Genomic DNA, 25,793 nt, shown 5'->3' with positions numbered 1-25,793 from the left:
TGCTCTCTCTTTCAAATCAATAAAATCTTTTTAAAAAACTGATTCATTTATACACAAATTACTATATTACTCCAAATTTATGTATATAAATTTGAAAATGTAGATGAGATGTACAAAATCCTTGAAACACACAAACTATCAAAGCTTACTCAAAAAGAAATAGATAATCTGAATGGCCCTATATTGATTAAACTTGAATTTGTAGTTTAAAATATTCTTATCAGAAAGGAAAACACAACAACCACCACCCAAACAAAAACCACTCCAAGATCAGATGACTTAATTAGTGAATTCTAACACAAATTTAAAGAAAAAAAAATTAAAATCCAGCCTATATGTTGCAGCAGGAAATAATGTGAGGAAGAGAAATGCTTCCAGCTCATTCTTTGAGGCCAAATTTACACTGATACTAAACCAGATAAAGATATTACAAGGGGAAAAAAAGACCCAACCAACTACAGATCAGTATCTCTTAGGAAACAAAAATCTTTAACAAAATATTAACTAGTAAAATCCAGCAACATATAAAAGTACCCCATATCACATAAGTCGGGTTCAGCCCACGAATGCAAAGCCGCTTCAACATTTAATCTCAGGAAACAAACTGAGGGCTGCTGGAGTGGTGGGGGGTGGGAGGGATGGGGTGGCTGGGTGATAGACATTGGGGAGGGTATGTGCTATGGTGAACGCTGTGAATTGTGTAAGACTGTTGAATCACAGACCTGTACCTCTGAAACAAAGAATACATTATATGTTAAAAAAGAAAAAAGAAGATAGTAGGAAGGGAAAAAATGAAGGGGGGAAATCGGAGGGGGAGACGAACCATGAGAGCCTATGGACTCTGAGAAACAAACAGGGTTCTAGAGGGGAGGGGGGTAGGGGCATGGGTTAGCCTGGTGATGGGTATTAACGAGGGCATGTACTGAATGGAGCACTGGGTGTTATATGCTAACAATGAATCATGGAACACTACATCAAAAACTAATGATGTAATGTATGGTGATTAACATAACATATTAAAAAAATGTAAAATAAAAACAAGTTACATGGTTAAAAAAAAACAATGTAACTCACCACATAATAAATAAGCAACACTATAAGATCATATCAATTGACATAGAAAAAGCCTCCTACAAAATTTAACATCTATTTGTGATAAGAACTATCTGCAAACTAGGAATAGAAGAAACTGCTTCAACCTACTAAAGGGTATATATGTAAAATCTACAGTTAATGAAAGAAACTGAAGACCACACAAACAAATGGAAAGAAATTCCATGCTCATCAACTGGAAGAATTTTTTAAAATGTCAACACTACCCAAAGCAATCTACAGATTCAATGCAATCCTTGTCAAAATTCCAACAGCATTTTTCACAGAACTAGAACAAATAATCCTCAAATTTGTATGGAACCACAAAGACCTCAAATAGCAAAGGAATCCTGAGAAAGAAGAACAAAGCCAGAGGTATCACAATCCCAGATTTCAAGATACGCTACAAGCTGTAGTAAACAACAGTATGGTACTGGCATAAAAACAGACATACAGATCAACAGAACAGGATAAAGAGCCCACAAATAAACCCATGCGATGGTCATTTAATTTACAACAAAGGAGGCAAGAATATACAATGAGGAAAAGACAGTCTCTTCAATAAATGATGCTGGGAAAACTGGACAGCTACATGCAAAAGAATGAAAGTGGACCACTTTCTTACACCGTACACAAAAATAAACTCAAAATGGAGTAAGGACCTAAATGTGAGACCTGAAACCAGAAAAATCCTAGAGGAAAGATAGGCAGTAATTTCTTGGATATTGGCCTTTACAACATTTTTCTAGATAAGTCTCCTCAGGCAAGGGAAACAAAAACAAAAATAAACTATTGAGACTACAACAAAATAAAAAGCTTTTGCACAGCAAAGGAAACCATCAAAAGAAAAAGACCACCTACTGAATGGGAGAACATATTCACAAATGGTATCACCAATAAGAGGTTAATATCCAAAATATGTAAAGAACTTATATAACACCAACCCCCCCCCAAATAATCCAATTTAAAAATAGGCATAGAGGCATAGAGGATCTGAATAGATATTTCTCCAAAGAAGACATATGGATGGCCAACAGACAGATGAAAAAATGCTCAACATCACTAATCATCAGGGAAATTCAAAGCAAAATCAGGATGAGATATCACCTCACACCTGTCAGAATGACTAGAATAAAAAAGACAAGACATAACAAATGTTGGCAAGGATATGGAGAAAAAGGAACCCTTGTACACTGTTGGTGGGATGTCAATTGGTGCAGTCACTTTGGAAAACAGTATGGAGGTTCCTAAGAAACTGAAAATAGACATATGACATGATCCAGTAATTCCACTACTGGGTATTTACCCAAAGAAAACAAAAGCACTAATTTGAAAAGATATATGGACTCTTATGTTTATTGCAGCATTATTTACAATAGCCATGCTATGAAATCAACCCAAGTGTCCACCAAAAAATGAATGGATAGAGAAGATGTGGTACATTCACATGCACAGGACTATTATTTGGCCATAAAAAAGGATGAGATCTTGCCATGTGCAAGAACATGGATGAACCTAGGGGGTGTTATGCTAAGTGAAATAAGTCAGACAGAGAAAGACAAATATTATCATATGATTTCACTTATATGTGGAATCTAAAAAATAAAACAAACCAACCAAACAAAAAGCAGAAACAGACTCATAAATAAAGAAAACTGATGGTTGCCAGAGAAGAAAGAAGCGGAGGGATGGGCAAAACGGGTGAGAAGGAGTGGAAGATACAGGCTTCCTATTATGGAATGAAGAAGTCATGGGATAAAAGGTACAGCATAAGGAATATAGTCAATGGTATTGTAATGGCGTTGTATGCTGAGAGGTTAGCTATGCTTGTGGTGAGTATAGCATAATATATAGACTTGTCAAGTCACTATGTTGTACATCCAAAACCAATGTAACATTATCTGTCAACCACACTTCAATTAAAAAAAAAAAAAAATGCTACAGTTGAAATCATCATTAATGGTGAGAGACTAAATGTTTTCCCACTAAGATCTGGAACAAAGCAATAATGTCCGCTAGAACCATTTTTATTAATATCATATCAGAAATTCTAGTTAATGCAATAAAACAGGTAAAAGAAATAAAAAACATATCAATGGAAAGGAAGAAATAAACCTGTCCTTCTTTTTAGACAACATGATGGCCTATGTGAAAAATATCAAGAGGGTGCCTGGGTGGCTCAGTCAATTAAGCATCTGCCTTGGGGTGCCTGGGTCGCTCAGTCATTAAGCATCTGCCTTCGGCTCAGGTCATGATCCCATGGTCCTGGGATCGAGCCCCACATCGGGCTCCCTGCTCAGTCAGGAGCCTGCTTCTCCCCTCCCACTCCTCCTGCTTGTGTTCCCTCTCTTGCTGTGTCTCTCTCTGTCAAATAAATAAATAAAATCTTTAAAAATAAATAAATAAATAAATAAATAAATAAGTGTCTGCCTTCAGCTCAGCTCATGGTCCCAGGGTTCTGGGATCAAGTCCCGCATCAAGCTCCCTGCTCATCGCGGAGTCCACTTCTCCCTCTCCCTCTGCCACTCGCCCTGCTCATGCTCTCTCTCTCTCAAATAAATAAGTAAAATCTTTAAAAAAAATTCTGAATAATCTACAAAAAAACCTCATAAAACTATTAAGTTTAGTAGTCACAGGACACAAGATCAACATACTGAAGTCAAATGCATTCCTTTATACTAGCAGTGAAAAATTAAAATCTGAAAATATTTTAAAAGTTAATACAAATTAGTACCAAAAAAATTACTTAGGTAAAATCTAACAAAACATGTGCAAGATCTGTAGGTGAAAACTACAAAACACTCATTTAAAAAAAAAGATCTAGGGCACCTGGGTGGCTCATTTGGTTAAGCGATTGCCTTCGGCTCAGGTCATGATCCTGGAGTCCCAGGATCGAGTCCCGCATCAGGCTCCCTGCTCAGCGGGGGGTCTGCTTCTCCCTCTGACCCTCTTCCCTCCCATGCTCTCTATCTCTCATTCTCTCTCTGTCAAATAAATAAATAAAATCTTTAAAAAATAAATAAATAAAATTAAAAAAAGATCTAAATGAATTGAGAGATGTACCATGTTCATAAATTGGAAGATGCAATATTGTTAAGATGCATATTCTTTCCAGTCTGATATATACATTCAACACAATCCCATCAAAATCCCAGTAAGCTTTTTTGTAGGTATTGACAAGGTGATCCTAAAATGATAAGGAAAAAAAGGGAACTAGATGGCCAAAATAATTCTGAAAAAGAACAAAGCTGGAGGACTCATATAACAGGATCTTAATGCTTACTGTAAAGCTACAGTAATCAAAACAGTGTGAATTGGGAAAGAATAGATCCATAAATCGACAGGACAGAAAGAGAGCCTAGAAACAGACTGATACAAAATATAATCAACTAATTTTTAACAAAGGGGCAAAGATAACACAGTAGTAAAAAGACAGCCTTCTCAACAAATAGTACTGAAACAAGTGAACATCCATATAAAAAAAAAAAAGAAAAACAGACAAAATCCAAAGCTGAACCAAGACAGACTTTAAACCTTAAAAAGTTAATTGAAAAGGGATTACAAACCTAACTAAAACTCAGTGACAAAACTGTTCAAAGAAAACATAGAGAAAATATGCATAGCCACAGATTTGATGATGACTTTCTAGATGAATCAACAGCATGAACCATGAAGGAAAAAAACCTGGTAACAATGGATTTTACCATAATAAAAAGCATTTGCTCCGTGAAAGACGCTATTAAGGGAATGAAAAGACAGCCAAAGACTGGACTGGGAGAAAATATTTGCAAATCACATATCTGATAAAGGACTGGTATCCAGAATATATATTAAAATTTTAAAACTCAACAATAAGAAAACAAATAATCCAATTTAAAAACAGGCAAAAGATATGAACAGATATTTCACCAAAGAACTTAAGACAGGTGGCCAATTAACATATGAAAACATGACCAAAATCAAATGTCATTAGGGAAAGGCAAATTAAAAACCACAATAAGCTATCACTACATACCTATTAGAATGGCTAAAATCCAAAAAATTGAAAATAATCACTGCTAGTGAGAATGCAGAGCAAGAGGGATTCTCATTCACTGCTGGTGGGAATGTAAAATCATGCAGCCACTCTGGGAGAGAATTTGTTCCTTACAAATCTAAACAAAGTTTTACCATACAACCCTGCAACCATTCTCCTGAGTATTTACCAAATTGATTTGAAATTTATGTCCACACAAAAACTTGCATGTGAATGTCTATAGTAGCTTTTTTCATAATTGCAACCAAGATATCCTTTAATAAATGAGGAGATGAACAAACTGTGGCACATCCATACAATAGAGTACTATTAACTGATAAAAAGTATAATGGAGTATATCGAGCCCTGCAAAAACACAGATGGGTACTTATCAGCAATGGTTTGCAGATAGGAGATACAGTGAATGAACTGTGCCTACAGGTGAAAAGAAAGGTGGTAAGACCAATGAATCATGGAACACTACATAAAAATCTAATGATGTACTGTATGGTGACCAACATAACATAATAAAATTAAAAAAAAAAAAGAAAAAGAAAAGTGGTAAGACAAAGGGCAACCAATTCTCACTCGTAGAAATGACAGTGTGATGACACTAGAGCAACATTTGTAAATTACTAAAGGGAAAAAATCTGAAAAAATGAAGGCAAAATACAGACTTTTTCATAAATGCAAAAACAAAGAATTCATAACAACCTAATGGAAATTGGTCAGGTAGAAGGAAGTGGTAACAGAAATACAGACTTCATGGAGAACACTGAAAGTGGTAACTACCTGGTGAAAATATAAGGCATTTTTCTTGTTATTTAAATCTCCTTAAAGGTAACTGATTATTTAACAAAAATAGTAAGGTATGGGGAAAAAATTAAGATGTATCTTGACAACTGCACAAATGTTAGGAAGAAATGATACTATACTATAGTAAGGTAGCTGAAGTGGTATAAACATCACTGGAAGGTTGACCGTTATTAGTTAAAGATGAATATATATACCTCATAGCAACCATCAAATACCAAAAAGAACAGCGTGATAGCTAATAAGCCAATAAAAGAGATAAAATAAAATTTTTTAAAGATTCAAGTAATCCAAAAGAAGACAGAAAAAAGGAAAAGCGGAGCAAAGATCAAGTGGTACATACTACAAAATGATAAACTCATACTTAACTGTATCAAGAATCACACAAAATGTAAACTGTCTAAATACCCAATGAGGGGCCTGGGTGGCTCAGTCAGTTAAGCATCTGCCTTCAGCTCAGGTGATGATCCTGGGGTCCTGGGAGCCCCACGTTGGGCTCCTTGCTCAGTGGGGAGTCTCCTTCCTCTCCCTCTGCCCCTCCACCTCACTCATGCTCACTCGCTCTCTCTCAAATAAATAAATAAAATCTTTTAAAAAATAAATACCCCAATGAAAAGATAAGGATTTTAAATTGGATAAAAAAAGCAGGACTCACCTGCTTTCTGGCTACAAGAAATGTGCTTTAAATATAAAGAAACAAATACGTTAAAAGTTAAAAGAAAGATATATCATGCTAACACTAATCAAAAGAAACGGGAGTTGCTCAAATATTAGGCAAAGAAGAGTCTGGAACAAAGAATACTACCGTGGATAAAAAAAGTCATTTCCTACTGATAAAGGGGTCAATTCATCAGAAAGAGATAACAATCTCATACCTTCATGCACTTAAAAACAGATCTTCCAAATACAGGAAGCAAAAACTAATATAATTGCAAGGAGAGATAGATAGATCCACAATTATACTCAGAGATTTCAATTTCCTTTTCTCAAAACTGATAGAATGAGTAGATGAAAAATCAACATGCATACAGAAGCTTTGCATCACACATCTGACAGTTGTAGGAAAATCCACCTTACAGCAGAATACACTCCTCTCATATACACATTCCATCCTATCTGAAGCTAAATATTGGGAAGTGAGAACTTAGACAAGAGAGTAAAAGCTCCACTGCCCATCTCTCTTACACAAAACACTCCTTGTTGCAAGAAATGAGTACAAACAGAGCTGTAATATACAGAGATCTTGATAAAGTACAGATTCTGAAAAAATAAAGTCTCGCACAAGGCCGAAGATTCTGCATTTCTAACAAGTCCCCGGGTGTTGCCCTTGAAGTGGCAAGGGACTAGAAGATGGGAGGAAAGTAAATTAAGGAAGCTAGAGTCACATTAGTTTTGCCCACTACTAGAAAATCAATGACAGATAAAAATGTAACATTTTTTTGAGTGATTCTAATGTGGTTAGTCATGGTACAAAGCATACAATATGCATTATTTCATTTAATCTTCAAAACGACTCTTTGTTTTGAATTATATATATAATTATATATTTATTTTTTATAATTTCATATATATTATTTTATAATACATTATATATATTCTAATATATTATATTGTAATATTATATATTATATATAAATAATACTATAATGTAATATTATATATTATATATATATTACATATATAAATAATACTATAATTATTTTAATTTTTCAGAGACGGAACTTGAAGTTTCAAGAGGTCAGTTATTCACAGCCATCCCAGAGCTATCTAACTGCCTGGCTTAGCAAAGCATAGCTAGGTGTTCTGAGCACTAACTGGGCTCCATGGAAATTTTCTTTTCCCAACATTTCCCCTAAAATCACATCAATTTCAGATTTCTGTTTCTTTTGAGTCCTCCCTCCCCTTCCTCACTGGAAAGACTTAAGCATAACCACAAAACTGAGGCAGAGAACTGTTGCAAAATACAACCGAACTGGCAAGTATTACTATAAATAGATGCCATTAAACATCTTTTGGCTGACTTTTCTGTTGTGTTTAAAAGAGATGTTTAATATTTTAATTGAAATAAAGTATAATTAATTGATACAAAATTAAAGGCAAGAGAGCTGAAAAATTGTAATTTTCACAGTGACATCAAATTAGACCTACTTGCATCCAGGTAGGTCCTCGAGTGATGGTTAAATGATGAACTGGGGAAACAGGAATGGGACATATATACTGATTTCAAGAAGGAAGCAATATTCTGTATTATTCCAAAATATTCTATAATGTACATGTATTGTCTTTAAAACCAGGAAAAAATCAGTTGAAAATTTATAATTGAATACACATTATCAAGTATTCCCTTGACTCATAGAGTTGAAGAAAGATTAACAGATACATATTTGTAATATCTCCAAAGGCTAGAAAATTCTGAGTAAGTACTGTCCTAGCTAATGATGAAAAAAATAAAGAAAATCTATGCAGTGAAAAATCAAATACCCTAAATTAAAGTCTCCTTGAACAGGTGTAACACAGTGAATGCCAAGGAGTCCCTGCAGCTTAGCAGAACAGGTGGTGCTCAGGCAACTCACAGTACTTGAGGTTTATTTCTAAGTACTTTCATCATCTCTAAAAGGGAGGTGGTAATTGTGTTCCCCCAGCTATAAAAGAGAAAATAAATATAAACAAACATGTAATGTCCTCCCAATCACTTGGCACTCTATGGAAAATATCTGATTTTTTTTTTTTTTAGAATTTTTAACTTCACAAGAAATCTACAAAGAAACTTTCCTAAAACAAAATTTAGAATTATTTTATCCTCTAAGTCGGGGCTTGGAAACCAGTCACATGACACTTAACACACACTTCTTTTGCTGCCTTAAAGGTGGTAAAAGTTCTAATACTTGTCAGATTAAATATCATGGCACTTTAAAACTGAACAGGCAGATGAAATTTTCATTTCAACATTAAACTTCTTTCTAGAAAGGAACAAATGTGGACAAGGAGGAAAAGATAAACAGTATGTTTTGGCAGGAGGGAATGTATTTCTAGTTTTGTGGCAAACTGCACCCAACCAAAAAAAAATTGTCGCTGAAGAATGTAATCACAAATAGTTTTATAAATGGCTGAAAATATTGCCTTGTTGATAAGTGAAGCTAGATTTTCAGAATTTAAAAAAAAAAATTCTCACCTATGTCTGTCTAGCAATCATGAATGCTACATTTGCCCTTGATAGAAGGGTATGACCTACGTTTTCCTTCTAAAGATTTATTTATTTATGGGGGGGGGAGGGCAGGAGAGGAAGAGAGAAATTTTAGCAGACTCCACACTGAGCTCAGAGCCCAACCCAGGGCTCGATCTCACCACCCAAAGATCATGATCTCAGCCAAAAACATGAGTTGGACACTTAACCCGTCTGTGCCACCAGGGGCCCCATGACTAATGTTTTCAATATGATAGTTGAGAAGATCCCATCACTGTGAGAAATACTAATTGCAGACTATTTAAGAGATAACATAGAAAATTCATGAAAAAGTTGGGGTAAAACGATATTTATGAAACCACCTCTATTGTAGTTTCTTCACAATCCTTACCATATTTCTTCACTGACAATTTCCCAAAGAACAGAAGTTCTTGCAAAAATTTCAGTTGCCTCTTGACCTGTTAAGCCAAACAACATTTCTATGCAAACAATCCTTTTATGCTGTATCAGTTTTATGCTATATCAGTTCTAATATATTTTTAGCACGTAATCTGGGGCAAGAATCCTCTTAAAGCTGCTTGTTTACCCTATCTTGTCAGATTGCCAACCTTGCGTTTTGAACTTTGCAAAGTCAGCTCTGGCATAGCAGGTCCACTAAGAGTCAACAAATGGCACAATGCTGCCATGAGCTGTCAGAACATAAGAAAAGAAGGGGCTCCAAAAGACCAAAAAGTGGCAGTACCTTCAGAGTGGGTACCAAAAAGACCTGAATTAACTCTCAAAACAATCCTTTAGTTTATTGCTCTGATTTATCATTTTCCAGCCATCTGATTGACAACATTCACAAAATCATCCACAAATGGTGCAGAAACAAAAGCTGACAGTACACACAGTCTAAAAGGCAAGGAGTTTTTTCATAAAACCTGTCCTTCCATATCAGTTCTGTTACCTCATTGACATGCTCTTGGCCTCCCATCCTGCACCCTTCCCCCACCAACTAATTTTTTTCACATTGAACATCTCCTAAATGCATACTTTTTAAAAAGCTTAGATGCCAGAGAGTATTAACATAACAGTTTCCACCATGAGGTATTACAATCCAAGTTAAGAAACAAAAGGAATAAAATTATAGAGAATACTTTCAGAACTAACACTGTGGTCTGATATATTCAAAGGCACTGAAAAACGTGCACCTCAAGATCAACGCTGCAGAAGCAGAATTCTAAATATTCATAAGGAACAAGATCTTTACTAAGACTCACCTCCTCAGTCAAGACAACAAACTAACCCTAGTCAGGTAGATAGCTATTCGTAATGAACGAAGCATTTTGAGGAGAAAACCAGATTATAACATTTAATCCTGAAAGTTTTATTTCATAAACCTATTTATATGGAGACAGATTCTATATCTAAAAGTGCAGATTTTTTTTAAATTTCCTTCGCCATTTGGAGGATGGAAAAGCATCCCTGATTTGTATATTAAAGCACAAGCATCTGTCCTACTGATGATATTCTAGGGAAGCACATTAGCATAAAATTTAACGATGTCAAATAAGTGGATGTGAAATAGGGACTGCGTAAAGACACTATTTCCAAGGCTGACAGAAACATCACTGTTTAGAAATGCAAATGAAACCATTATGTTCAATAATTATATGAAAATATGAACAGTTCAGCATGTTTTCCAGCCCTGATGGCGGTTAATGGGATGTACGCTTATGTAAATAACTACTATTAAAGCTAATGCTGAAAAAAACTAATAAATTCATACTAAAGCAACTGATTTAGTATGCTTTTAAACCCCAGCAGTGCTCACTTATTAGAAAAGAGTGCATTATTATGTTTAGAACTCATTACTGCTACAAGTCACTGCAACTCCATCAATTACCATGCATTAATGAAAATGGGACACATACAAAAAAAATTATTGCCTCTCAGCAGTTTTCTTTAAAGACAAAATCTAGGGGTATTACCATCATGGGGCCTTGTAGGGAACTTATCTGCACTATAATCTTTATTACTGAAACAGTACTCCCAATATCATCACCCCATGGTATTTTGATCATAAAAAGGGCTAACCTTTATGTAAAAATATCAATATTTTACAAGATTGACCATTTAACATCAATAAGAAATGTTTAATATTTGAATTTTGGCACCTGGTCCCTTTTTTTAAAGGGAGGCTAAGAAATGAAAATACGCAGAGGCAGTTATACCAACATTCCAAGATGTTCCCTGATCTAACAGATAAATGAGTTCTACATTCAGTTCTACATTTCTGTCTCAGTGAATTCTGTGGAACTAAGGTATTGGACTTTTTTTTAAAGATTTTATTTATTTATTCATGAGAGACAGAGAGAGAGAGAGAGAGAGACAGAGGGAGAAGCAGGCTCCCAAGGAGCAGGGAGCCCGATGCGGGACTCGATCCCAGGACGCTGGGATCATGACCTAAGCCGAAGGCAGACGCTTAACCATCTGGGCCATCCAGGCGCCTGATATTGGACTTTTAAGAACAAACCTAAAATTTCCTTTTGGGCCACAAGATGGACTTTCCTGTGATATATTAAATATTTAGTACAAGAAATTAAGCTAGAAAAGCCTTGTAGTTAAAAATTCAAGTTTAGCTAACACCTAACAGCATGGAAATGCTGACAGGGCAAGAAATGCTTTTGCTCTCACTCTACTTGTGGCAACTTTCACAATTTGTTCTGTTTAACATATGTAATTAAAGTGATCCTTCACTGTTTTCTAGCATTCAGAAAAACACAAAACACCTCAGTACCCACTAAATGTAAAAATATTTGCTAAATCTCAGACACAGACTTGTTATATATCACGAGTACATGTTTATTTCAAAAGTCTAACAGTCATATCAGTCCAAACATTTGCAGTTTTAGCTCTCATATGTGTATTCATCTCCCAAGAAGCTTTTACTACAATTTACATATAGTATCACCAGGTGGTGGTAGAGTGCTATGATCATGCTCCAGCAATAAAGTGTAAGTTTTCTCCCAAGGGTGACAGAGTGACTCAGGCATTACAACAATTCATTCATGTAACCATTATTTTTCTAGTACATACTGAGTACTATGCACTATACTAGATTCTCAGTATATAACAGTACATAAGACAGAAATGATGTCCCATGAGGGAAACAGACAATAAATGAATATATAATAGACTGCCAAGTGCTATGAATAATCAGTGCCCATTTACAACTAAAAAAAGAAAAAAACAACTTCTTAGCAAACTAGGAAGAAAACAAAAATTCCTCAGTGTGATAAAAGGCACCTATTAAAAACCTATAGCTAATATCAATCTTAAGGATGAAATACATATTTCCCCCTAAGATATAAAACAAGGCAAGAATTTTCTCAGTCATCACTTCTATTCAATACCTAACTAGAGGTACTGCATTAAGCAAGAAAAAGAAATAAAAGGCATAAAGATTAGAAAGAACTAAAATTGTTTTTGTTTGCAGATGCCATAACTGATGATAAAATCCTAAGGAATCTGTAAAACAACTATTAAAATTAACAAGTGACAATTTAGCAAGGTTAAAAGATAAAAGCAATACACAAAAAGCAATTATATTTCTAAATCCAACAGTTATAAATTGAAGTTAAAACTAAATTGAACAAACTTTTCAAAACTAGCAGACTCTCTCCTGCTGGCTAGAATGTGCACATGAGTGCTGAAGCTTAGAAGTCCAAGTTAAAAAGGTATGGCTCCCTAAAACCTATAGGAGTCAGTGTACCTGCCTAAAATTGCCAAAACTCAGATGTTCTTTTACATGGAAAATAAATAAATATGTATCTTGTTTTGATTACTGTTACTTTGGTATTTCTTGTTATACACAAAAAAGTTTAATCCTGACATAGATTCATAAAATATCCTTAAGTATGCTCCACCCACTCAGCCTTTTCAGCTTTGTTTCTGCATTATTTTCCTTGAGATTTCTTCTATGCCTTGGAGATTCCTTAGCAATTCGTAAATGATTTCTCTTGGCAATTAGCTTCTTAAAAATGCTTTAAAAATTTTTAGAGAATGTTCCCTCATATAGCCAAAAACATTTTGCTTCAAAAAAATATAGTCTCTTCAAAAATTAGAAATCTAGTTATTCTCTGGACAACAGAAGTCTAAATGAGGACTCTAAAAGGGAGAAAAAAAATCTTCGAATAGATACATCTGAAATAAAATATTTGCAAGATTTATCAACTATGGCTTTCCATCCATTTTGTATGTTGTAAACTTTTTCAGGGCAAGGAAATATTTTTGTAGACCTTAAATTTTTATAGAACATTTACAGTTTTGAAAATAAATTGCATATTTTAGCTCATTTGCTCACCGTATGTGGTGAATAGTTCAGATATTAACATGTTGAAATTAAGACTTGCAGAGGTTTATCCATATCAAACACATAGTTTAAGGCAAAATTAAGTCAAGATTTCAAGTTTTATGATTCCAGGGCTAGAGTGTTCTTGATATACACATTGAGATAAGTCATATTTGAGACTTCCAATCTCTGATTAACTGAAAGTTTACAAAAAGGACTTTTCATATAATTTTTAAGGATAAAAAAGCTGCCTTAACAGTATAAGCACTTCCCTGCTGTCTCAAATTACTATATAATACTATACGAAGATATACTTATAAATGCTGTGATACCGCTCAATGATTACACTTACCATCAAACTAAAACTTCCTCTCATTTCCTTAGCCTCTAGACTGCTTAACTTATCCTTGTGCTTTTAACACTGATGCCTTGGGGGTATTATTGTGAGACAGAGGCATTTGGCAACTTTTCCTTGCATTAGACAGCAGCTATTCTGTCACCATAGCATATAGGCTCTCTTCTCTATTGTCAAACTTCCTCTAGTGCAAATTTCTCACTAGGGCAATTACTATTTCTAACCTTTTCTGTTGCTTTCATCTCCTGTTTACTCTTTTGCCTCTTGCCATTTTTCCTGAGTTTATCAGCTTTTGTGTGGAAAAAGATTTTATAGGCATGGCCCCAAAATAAAATACACACATCCTAACAACTATTTGAAAAACTGCCAACAGGAACACAACAAATATTATCTTTAGATATTTGGATTTTCTAGGCTACATTTATTTAGAAATTCAAGGACCTCTTAAGATGGTATTGACAGAAAGGATTATTTCTCCAGGATTTAAGAAAATAGCTCAATAAATTTGGATTTCTGTATTAACAAAAGATAAGGCATGAATCCTTACCATCTATCTATATGGAGAACTATTTCAGATACTCAGTCAACTTCTGATCATTACATGACTATACAATAATTAGTTTTACTACTTCTGAAAATTTAGAGCTTGGAAATGCAGAATCTTGGGTATAACTATGAAAATAAAAAAGGAAATGTTATTGTATAAGTCTCTAACTGAAATGAGGATATTACCATACTAAAGTTAAGAACACTAAGACAAATTTGATACTAAGTGCTTAATAATAAAGTCATTAATTACATTCTTCAAATCTAAGGCAATTACAAGCTTGTGGTATGGCAAATGGATTTAGCTGAAGAGATTACGTCAGAATAGCCCTTTAAAGATCAGTAATACAAAAGACTAAACAAAATAATGAACTCTCCTGAACAATTATTATGAGACTGATTTACTGAAGGTCTAATTCTTCATGCAAGAACTACTGAAACTTTCCAAAGTAATTTTAAAATGTTAAAATATTTTAAACTGATGTTAAACAGATTTAGTACTGTTTAGCCAGTGCAGAACTATCACTGAAAAAACTTTTTTAATTAAAGAGATGTACAAAGTTTTTCTTTTTTTTTTGCATTTCAGTCAGCTGAGCTTATTTACCTGTGTGCATCAAAAACAAATGAATCCCTTAGCCTCAAGAGGGCCATTTTAGAAGCCCCAACACACATCGATTTGAATCCCAGTGTTACTCACTATAAAGCAACACTCTGGTGGTGCTAAGGCTCCATATCTGGAGCCTTCAAAAAGCCAAAGAAATAAAAACACTATCAAAATCAAACTTGGGTAGTAAAGCTGTTTGTTTTATTATACAATGGGTACACACCACAGATATTAAAAGGATCTCAGACATAGAAGGTGGAGAAATCCCTAAAAGCAAATCTCATAAGAAATAATACAAAACACTTTAAAAAATAATTATTCAAAGTGTACTAGTGCCAAACCAGGAGAATTAAAAATAAAGGAAAATGATTAGAAATATCTGAAAACACAATAATGTTTAGAAACACTACCCATGTACAATTACACTGCAATACCTTTTCACCTTATCCTTAGAATAAAGGATAAAAATACCAAAGAACTAAGTACATGTTAAATACTGTCTAATTCTGCTCGGGCTGCCATGACAAAGTACCACAGACTAAGGGGCTTAAACAACAGAACTTTATTTTCTCACAGTTCTAGAGTCTGGCAAGTCCAACAACAAGGTCCTGCAGGGTTTGGTTTTCAGTGAGAGCTCTCTTCCTGGCCACCTTGCTGTGTCCTCCTCATAAGGTGCAAGGCTGGGGGTGGGGGATAGGGAGAAGGGATGGAGAGAGAGAGAGATCCTGCCTCCTTGCCTGCAACACCGCAGCTGCTCAAAGAACCATAAGAAACACAAGTTAGGGCAATTAGTATAGGTATGAATTCTATATATAGAGATTCTATAAAGCCTAGTACTATAAAAAAAATTATCAGAGAACAGGTCTTAAAGAGGTTCTGAAGAAGAAGATTAGTAAAAGGAGCAATGACAAAGAAACAGAAATAAACTGTAACAAGCAGGAAAAACCAATGGATCTTTCCTAACTCATATGTAGGGACCACACAAGGGAGGCATAAAAATGAAGGTCACATGTTATGTGATATCAGTAACTGAGCATTTAAATGTCAAAATTAAGAATATGCATTTGATACTTTGGGCCATAAGAAGCCATGGAAAGAGATTAAAAAGCCAAGGGGATGTAATAAAAATAGTCCTTAAGAAAGATTAACCTGACAGCAGTGATGGAATGAAGTGGGTCAAAGGACAGTGGAGAAGGAGACAGTGACAAAAGGACATCACAGTGTAATGGTAGAATGCAGGGAGGTGCCCAAGAAAACAGCAAAAAACAATGGGCTCAGAATTTCAGAGGGAAATGATAAAGGCTTGGTGACTGAATGAAAAAGCCAAAACACAAGAAAATCTCAGGAACATTCTACATGTCTGGATTTCTGGATAACTTAGGTTGAGTTCCAAAAAAAAATTTTAACCAGTTTTGAATAAAAAAGCACTGTATAATATAACCAACTTTCATTAAATTGTGCTCTAACTATAAAGCAAACTAGAAAAGCAAGGCTTATTGATCTTTGTATCATTTACTGCTGCAGAAATAATTTGGTATAATGGAAAGCCACTTGGTGTCAAAGGCTTTCACTCTTAAATGCAATGGGCTGTTTCAGTCACTTCTCCAGACCCGTATCTTATCTGTAAAATGAGAGTAAGAGTATCTGCCTCACTTAACTGTGTTATTGTGAAGATTAAAAAGTACATGGGAGGAGCACCTGGGTGCCTGAGTGGGTTGAGCATCTAACTCTTGATTTTGGTTCAGGTCATGATTTCAGGATGGGGAGATCGAGCCCCGCCCTGGGCTCTGCACGAAACAGAGTCTCCTTATACCTCTCCCTCCAGCCTGCTCTCTGTCTCAAACAAATAAAATCTTTAAAGAAAATAATAAAAAATAAAGAGTACACATGAAAGTGCTCTGCAAATAGTAAAGTAATATACAAATGTAAGATGTCTTACTAAAATAAAAGAAGTATTGGGCGCCTGGGTGGCTCAGTTTGTTGGGCGACTGCCTTCGGCTCAGGTCATGATCCTGGAGTCCCGGGATCGAGTCCCACATCAGGCTCCCTGCTCGGCGGGGAGTCTGCTTCTCCCTCTGACCCTCTTCCCTCTCATGCTCTCTATCTCTCATTCTCTTTCTCTCAAATAAATAAATAAATAAATAAAAATAAAAATAAAATAAAATAAAATAAAAGAAGTACTAAGAAGTAATGGGGGATAAAAACAATTTAACATTATTTCAATGCCTCAGAATTATCACTATGAATGTTAACTACTGCACTGCATTTATTATATGAAAGCCTTGAGATATATCTAGGTAGCCAGAGTTCTAGACTGCTTGTATTTTCAGTTCTTATGTGGTTTTTAACAGTTTTCCTGTGAAGTCCCCTGTCAGTTTAAATATTCTCACTGTAGCTCCGAACCTTACTTCTAATTTTCTGCTTCTAATCTGCACTGGATTTATAAACTAGACACCAGATACTGAGTTTATTATTATCCATATGGCAGCTTCAGGAATTCTCATACAAGAAAAGTACATACATAGGGGCCCAGAGCAGGTGAGGAGTGCTTCTTTTTATTTTTATTCTTGGATGAGTTCCAGAAAGTAAAGCTGTAAATACAGCGCACTACCCTAGAGTAACTTAACCCCTAAAGGCTTACTGGAATGAAATTAAGTATATGGATACATTTTTATAATTTTTTTTAATTTTCTGCAAACACTTATCCTCAATTCCCCCCTGTAGTTAGCATTAATATCCAAATATTTTTACGAGAACAAAATAATCCTTACGAGAAGTTTAGGCAACAACAATAATAGTAATAATCAGTTCTCTTGCTAGACATGCTTATTTCTCTATAATACAAATAGAAAGAGTTATTTAATCTGTTATTATGATTTTAAATGACATTCCGGGGTAGTATACGATAATAATGGTCCAAAACCTGCTAAAGTTATACAGCATCACAGAGCAAATAAAAGGGTCTCAAGAAGTACAACTTCCACAGCATTAGAGATAATAATTCGATTAGTAGAACTATATTGTCTAGGGCTTGTTCAATTGAGTAAACTGACTTTATCCAAGAATACGAAATATATTCTGTCACCACAGAATTCAATTTATAAACATAAACAACAAAAACCCAGTATTTATTGAAAACAAAAAGGACAAGATTCATCACAGCTGATAAGTGCTTGGCAACATACTTTGTTACATTTGTATACCACATTGTCAAACACCAAAACACCCTCTCCTCTGCTAATCTTCATTTTAAGAAGATTAGAATTTTAATTCTCCCAAAACTATTTCCAAAACTAGAGGGTTTCCTGCCTTCTCTTATGATGGGCCAGAAAAATTAATTAGGAAGGAAAAATTTAACCTTTCTTTTGAAACTTATTTCAACTATCCTTCCCCACCCTTCCTACCCACCCAACAGCACTGCACCCAGATTTATGACAGACTCCTACAATGTGGTTTCTATCCTTGGCAAAAGTCCAACAGCAGATCATGCTAGTCTGACTCCTGTAGTAGAGATGTATAGTTAAATAGGAAGGTTTGAACATCTCTGTTATTCAAACCAGTGATTTCTTTTTACATAATTAGATAAAACTCTTGTGAACTTTCTCTAGTCTATTTCCAGCACATACATCCTGAGACCTTTGACTCATTTTAAAACATTCCTCAAAAAGGTTAAGTTTAGTTTCTTTAAAATTTTTTCTTCCTAAAGCAAGGTTTCTAAAATGACCACCCAGGCAATGGGATCAAGGATCTGAGCTATCAGCACCTCTAAAGACCTCTTCAATTTACTAAGTCTCAATCAGAGAAAAAATGGGAACAGACCAGGAAGAGAAAAAAATTTGTCAGTCCAGTTTCTGGGAGAAGAAAGTGAGACCTAGTTTCCTTTCAATGAGGACCCAATAGGTGTAAGCAGTGTAGAGAAGTTACTCTTGCACAGAAATTAGAAGATAAAGCAGAGAGCCTATCACTTTCACTCTCCCGGTAAGCCTCGAAACTGCCTAGGCACTTGTATAACCTGATGAAAGCCATCAGAGCCCCAATGAAGAAAGGCAAGGAAATAAGAAGGCATTATTAGCTATCCACATACTGTAGAAGAAAACAGAGACTCAGAACTACATTCATTAGTTTTTCAAGGTTAGACAGTAGCTTTTCAAGGTTAGACAGCTTACCAGCATGAAAACAGGATTTTGTCTCTAAAGCCACTGTACTTTCTTCTCTATCACTTCCCTTGTTCTGCCAGTTACAACAGCAAACGTCAGATTTTACTTTCCTTCTGTAAGCTTTTGATATCATCCTGACCTGAGACATATGTTCTGAAAATACAATTAGCTCAAATATTAATCAACTTTTCTAATGGTTACATTCTCTGTGTCTTAAACTATTACCCGCTAATATGCTTCAGAACGATTCCTATTGGACATATTTCTCTTTAAGTTTCACATTTATCTCTCCTTTCGTACTCATTTAGGTAGACAAAAATCCACCAGGTTCATCAGACTGCTTGACTTGGTTAATAGTTTATTCATTCACATAGTTAAGTTCTCAGGAAATAAGCACTGTTCAAAGACTGAAAATTACAAGAATTTTTATGTTTTACTAATAAATTCTCTATTCACTGTTAAGAACAAATCTTCAAAAGCCTGGTCCAGATGCAAACACATACAATATCTTTTCTCTTTTTCACCAAGGGACTGGTCTGTGTTTGTATAGTGCAATAAATCAAGTTATTAGAACTTTTAAAATAAAAAACCCATAAATTTAGTATAACACATCTTTAAAATTCCAAAAATCAGAATTCATATAGTTCCTCACACAGAAACAGAATGTAAAATGATCTAAAATTATCTGATTTCATGTATATGAAAGAGTCTGAATCATTCATGTATGATAGGTAAATGTATCTGTAGTTAAAATTATATTGTTTTAAATTATAACCTTGTTTTATGTTTCTAAGTTTTATAAGGTTTTATGTACTGTAAAATCATCTATATTAACCTTTGACAGGTTTATACCAGTAAAGGAGATTTGTACCTGAGTAATCTACTTGGAATAAAAACCATGGGTGTCACTGTTTTTAGGTGATATCTTCTTCTCTCCTTTCTTCCACAGTTCCACAAATACCACCTATCTTTTGGTGATTCAAAAAAATCTTAAGTGAATTATATTAACTAGACCATTTCAATTTTTGATAATGGTCTCACATTTACACCAATCTTCATTCACAATGATAATTAATGCTCAAGTCAAATCCTTTCATATTGTATGTAAAATACTTCCAACTGTGACATATGTCTAAGTCTTTGACTTTATTGACATGCCTTTTCCTTTCCTTTTTAGTGTATAAGACAAATCAGGGGTCAGTAAACTTTTCTGTAGAGAGCCAGAAGTAAATATTTTAGGCTAAGCAGGCCACAGGGTCTTTGTTGCAACTGCTCAGCTCGCAACTGCAGTGCAAAAGCAGCCACAGGTAACACATGAATGAATGGGCGCGGCTGGATGTAGCTGGCACCCTACTGGATTTGGCCCCTGGCAGTGGCTTCCTGATTCCTGAGCTATGTCATTGGAAAAATAGGAAAAATTGTGCTACTACAATCACCTGGGGTATCTTACTACTTAGGCTGACAGAGGAAACTATTCGTAGCTATGCTGAATTCACACTTAAGCACTAAATCCATTAATCTTGACTCAAAGAGTGCTAAAATATAATAGTCCACCAAAATTAGATTTAACTTTTCCAGATAGCTACACATTTTGGTTAAGCACGTTACCAAATAAATAAAGCCTTAACTGTGGCCAGGCTTTCAAACTTGTCTACTATCTCCCTTTCTCACCTTATTTCCCTACTTTACCCCAATTTCACTGGACATAATACTAATTTTTTTTGTCTCAGGAAGGCCAAGACATCATCACCTACCCCCCGTTATATAGAAAAAGATTTCTATTTCCCCTACTTCTGCTACCAGATAGAGTTGGAGGCTGACTTCATTACCAATCTCCTTCTCCATTGCTGCCTTTCACTCTATAGATTGGACAAGGTAAATGCCTACTTTCTCAGCCCCTCCTGCAGCTTAGCATGGCCATGTAATAAAGTTCAGGATAATAAATATCTCGTGGAAGACTACGGAGGTTGGGGGATTGGGAATATGGGGAGCAGGGTGGGGAGTGCCCTGAGAAAGATTTCACATTTTTTTAAAAAAGGAGACAGTCACAACTGCCCGAACTCCTTCCTCCCCTTTCTTCCTGACTTAGGGCAAAGATGATACCTGGAATTACAGCAACCATTCTGCAACCTGAAATTCTGCAACCATTAGAACAAACTAAGGAAACAGTGGAGATCCAGTGCTGAAAATTTTAAGCCATGGAAGCAATGCCAGAGGCCACTTATCTCCAGAGTTGTTACATGGGGAAAAAAGCAGACGCCCTAAACTGAGAATTTTTGTTACAAATAAAAATATTCCTAATCTGCCTTTTCTTGGAAGTCCGAGTCTCCATTCCTTGTGACAAGTGAAGGACCCGAAACGGCTGAGCACAGTTTGTTGTGAGTTCTGACTAAACAGCACTACTTTAACCCAGAGAGAGAAAAGCAGCAGGAAGAAAATCACAAAAGAGGGTCTAACCTGATAGTTGACAGCCTAGTACAATAAAGTCAATGAAGTGGGTGCCTGGGTGGCTCCGCTGGTTAAGCGTTGGCTTTCTGCTCAGAGCATGATCCCAGGGTCCTGGGATCGAGCCCCACATTGGGCTCCCTGCTCACTGGGGAGCCTGCTTCTCCCTCTCCTCGCTCGCTATCTCTGTCTCTCTCTCTCTCAAATAAACAAATAAAATCTAAAAAATTATAAAAAATAATAAATAAATAAATAAATAAATAAAAATAATAAAGTCAATGAAGGAAAAGAAAAGAGAAGATCCAAGATGATTATTCAAATGCTAAAAGTTATAGAAAACAAATAATTGAGAAAGTACACCTAATTTAGAATTGTGGGGAAATAAACCTTATAAATGTTCTACTCAGCAAATCAAATCTGAAAATTCTGATTATATTAATTTCCAATTGTGTATTCCTACTTTTTGAAAAAAAAAGAAATTCAGAACTCATTTTTTACAGTTACATTTTTATGCTTTTTCCCAAGTGACTTAATTTACCTTTATGTTTCTATTTCCCTGGTATTCACAAATGTATAGTTATTGTCCATGTATGATCATTTTTAACACTCGAAGAACCTTTGAAATAATTATTAATGATGAAGTTAATGATGATATTGCCAATAAGGGCACTGGTTCCTTCAAGTATTCATATACTAGGTTAGCTGGCCAATCCTCACCCTAACTTTAGGGACAGTCACTTCTCTTTTATATCAATACCACTGCAAAAACATCCAAAGATAAGTAGCTCAGTCAAAAGAAACTTCAGAAATATACTTATTTTAACTCGCGTATCCCTTAACGGGTAATGAAGTCTTAAGTTAAAATACCAGTTTTTATTTTACTTTCTTACAAATAATGCAACATCACACACACACACACACACACACCTCTCTCTCTAGTTCTAAACCCAACAGTCTTCTCCTCCATGAGAATTTTGGTGGTATTATGTTGTAATGTAAACACTTATCAATTATAACATCTACAAATTACAATGGATTTTTTTTTAATTTTTATGATTTCAGAGTAGAATTCCTTAGGCTGTCAAAGCTTTAGCTAGAAAGAATGCCAAATACAAAGAGGTTTCAGGCTCAATTAGAGTAGTGGAATGGAATTTAGTAAAGCTCCAACACTACATTTTAATGCCCAAATTTCTTATTGTCTTTTTTAGTTGACAAATATGTGCTCCGCAGTATAATAGCGGCAGCAGAACAGCTGGGTGGCCATATCAAGCACAAAGGAAGTAACAGCACATGCTGTTAAGTGTCGTTTTGATTGCCTAAAAATGGCAGCCCACGCAGATTTATTCCATTATAAATTAGAACAATTATTTCTCTGGAGTTTACATTTTCTTCATGAAAGAGCCAAACTTCTTGCACATTAAAAACAGGGGACTTTCAAAAAGGATATCTTCCCTTTCTTTGATGATCAGATCATTCTGTTCTTCCAACTGCCTGATCTTCTTCTCAAATGATTCCTGCTCAGCTCGGAATCGTTCTTCGGTCACTTCCTTTTCCTCGCTTACTCTGAAATACAAAAATGAAAAGAAAATGCCTATGAGAATAAGAAAATACATGCCTAGAGCTGTCATTTACCAAAACTAGATTTCTTCCAGAGGTGTGCTGATTTCTTAAGGGGATAATCTATGCTAGCCTTTTTTAAAAATTAACCTTTCATAAGGCAATCTTGCACACCTTTGTAATAAAATATGAATATGATTTTTACATCAAAAATATTCCCAATCATCAGAACTATCTTAAATATGGAAAGTCCTACATAGAATATAAATTCCCAAATTGTAATCCAAGACAGAAAAATATCCAAACTGAAAACACAGTTTCATTTCTTATCAAAACAGGCACAATCAATTTATTTTGATTTGAATCTTTTCATATTTTTATTTAAATCCTGTCAATGAGATATACAGTCTATATATCTCTGAAACATTTCATTAAATATACACAGGCAATTTTTCTCTTTTCCTTGGTACTGATACCCTGAATTCCTCAGTAGCATATAAGTAACTAGACTAGAATAAAAAGATGGTATTAACATTAAAAAAGGTTTGCATTACAACTATTCTTAGTCCAAAAAGAATTACAAAGTGTTAAAAAACACTGACCAAAATCTGTATCTTTAATGTTTAACTCTGAAAAGTATTCCAACTTGATCCTATCAAAAAGGTGGTTTCTGACAAGAGCACAGGGGGAAAAATTGTTTAAAAACCCCAATTAAACAAGAACAACATTAAAACTTACCTTAAAATGACAACCCTAATTCTGTTACTCTGTGCATAGAGATGTTAGCCCTGAATTCTTCTGTTAGTGGTACTTATGCCTCCAAAGAGAGTACAACATTTATCCTACAAGATACATAGCAATATGTGTAAAGGAAATCCACAGGGACTCCTCTGAGCTCCTGAATTTACTTCCTTCCAGACCCCAGCTCTATGATGGCAATTTCTGAATAACATGAACTCCACAGCCTTTCCTTTGTTGTTAGCCTTCTGGTGAAGATACTTGAAATCAATGAAGTAAAAGAATGAAAATTGGATTTTTGAATGTTTGAGTTGATTGCATCCTGTCTTTGAAATAATTTACATGAAAGTGCATAGCACACAATAGTGTTCAAAAAAGAGGTTTGGGCGCCTGGGTGGCTCAGTCGTTAAGCGTCTGCCTTTGGCTCAGGTCATGATCCCAGGGTCCTGGGATCCAGTCCCACATCGGGCTTCCTGCTCAGCGGGAAGCCTGCTTCTCCCTCTCCCACTCCCCCTGCTTGTGTTCCCTCTCTCGCTGTCTCTCTCTCTCTCTGTCAAATAAATAAATAAAATCTTTAAAAAAAAAAAAGAGGTTTATGTCTTCTTGTTCATCATGACATTAAAATCATTTCCCCAACCCCTATTATTCATGTTTAGATACTATTAGGTCCATGAATGGGACTCAGGCCCTTCCTTCTAAGAAGGTAAACTCTAAAACTGATAACAAGTACAAAGAACGCAGACAACTAAACAAATAGACATATGAGGACAATTTATCCCCTGGTCTCAGGTTATCCTGCCTCCATTGTTGCCATCCCTTTCCAAGGCCTTCCCCTTTGCTGCCATTACTCTCAAGCACACTTGCCCTACCTTTCAAAATAATTCCTGCTGCCTCTCAGTTTTTCTAGAATTGTCAAACATTTGAACCATGAATTATTTTCTACCATCTAAATCTTCAATCTGTCAGCCAGCTTCTGAAACGCCTTTGCCAAGATACTGTTCCAAATCAAGTAAACCCCCAAAGTGCAAAGTGGAAAACCATGTATACGTGGGGACACTGGAAAACTGTGCTTATTTCTCTAAGCATCATTAGTCTCACTCATGAAGAAAAAAGCTAGACTAGACAATTGTTAAAATTCTCTCCAGCTAAAGTTCTATAATTTCCTTCACTATACTATAAATATCCTAATACTGTATATACATCCTTTATAAATATGGAGAGCATTTGTAAAGGAATAAGAAAGAAGTTCTCAAACATTTGGTCAAGGTGCAAGGCATACAATACTATAATCTAGGCAAAAGATATAGCCATAGGATGAGAGAGAAAGTAGATAAGAGAAATACTAAAAAGCATAAAAATGCAAAATTTAGCCTAACATAAGAAGTGACAAATATGTAGGATTATGCATAAAATAAAGATAAGGGGCACCTGGCTGGCTAAGTCAGAAGAGCAAGCGACTCTTGATCTCAGGGACCTGAGTTTGAGCCCCACCTTGGGTGTAGAGATTACGAAAAACAATAAATAAACTTAAAAAAAATAAGCATGAAATAAGTGATGCTATATATTGTTAGGAGAGAAAAAGCACTGTCAAGGTGAGAAAATGTAGTTTTCTAAGTGTAGCAAAATCTCTCCCCGTTTAGATTGATAAAATCCTAAAGATAAGACTAGAGAATAAAATCTGTAAGTACATAAGAAAACATTTATTTTCATGTAGTTATTAAAAAATATTTATTCAAGGGGTGCCTGTGGCTCAGTCAGTTAAGTGTCTGCCTTCAGCTCAGGTCATGATCCCAGAGTCCTGGGATCCAGCCCCTGTCAGGCTCCCTGCTCAGAGGGGAGTCTGCTTCTCCCTCTCCCCCTGCCCCTCCCCCGATGGTGCTCGCTGGTGCACACGTGCACACTCACTCTCTCAAATGCACACTCTCTCTCTCAAATAAATAAAATCTTAAAA

At 35.3% G+C, this 25,793-nt stretch overlaps 1 protein-coding gene across 6 annotated transcripts in view; it reads right to left on the bottom strand.

The window, feature by feature from the left end:
* The window catches only part of KIAA1328 (KIAA1328 ortholog), a 372,399-nt gene that overhangs the window by 294,113 nt on the left and 52,493 nt on the right, over positions 1-25,793 (bottom strand). For all 6 annotated transcript variants that reach the window (XR_003516907.2, XM_027576100.2, XM_027576101.2 and 3 more), the window contains one exon: positions 22,995-23,110. Coding sequence is in view for 5 of the 6 variants with exons in the window: in XM_027576100.2 (XP_027431901.2) it covers positions 22,995-23,110 (116 nt within the window). In the remaining variant the exon portion in view is untranslated. The remainder of the gene's footprint in view (positions 1-22,994; positions 23,111-25,793) is intronic.

This window comes from Zalophus californianus, chromosome 14 (genome assembly GCF_009762305.2).
Source record: "Zalophus californianus isolate mZalCal1 chromosome 14, mZalCal1.pri.v2, whole genome shotgun sequence".
NCBI lineage: Eukaryota > Metazoa > Chordata > Mammalia > Carnivora > Otariidae > Zalophus > Zalophus californianus.
The sequence above is the reverse complement of the archived record's forward strand: the minus strand, read 5'-3'. Positions and strand labels throughout refer to the sequence as shown.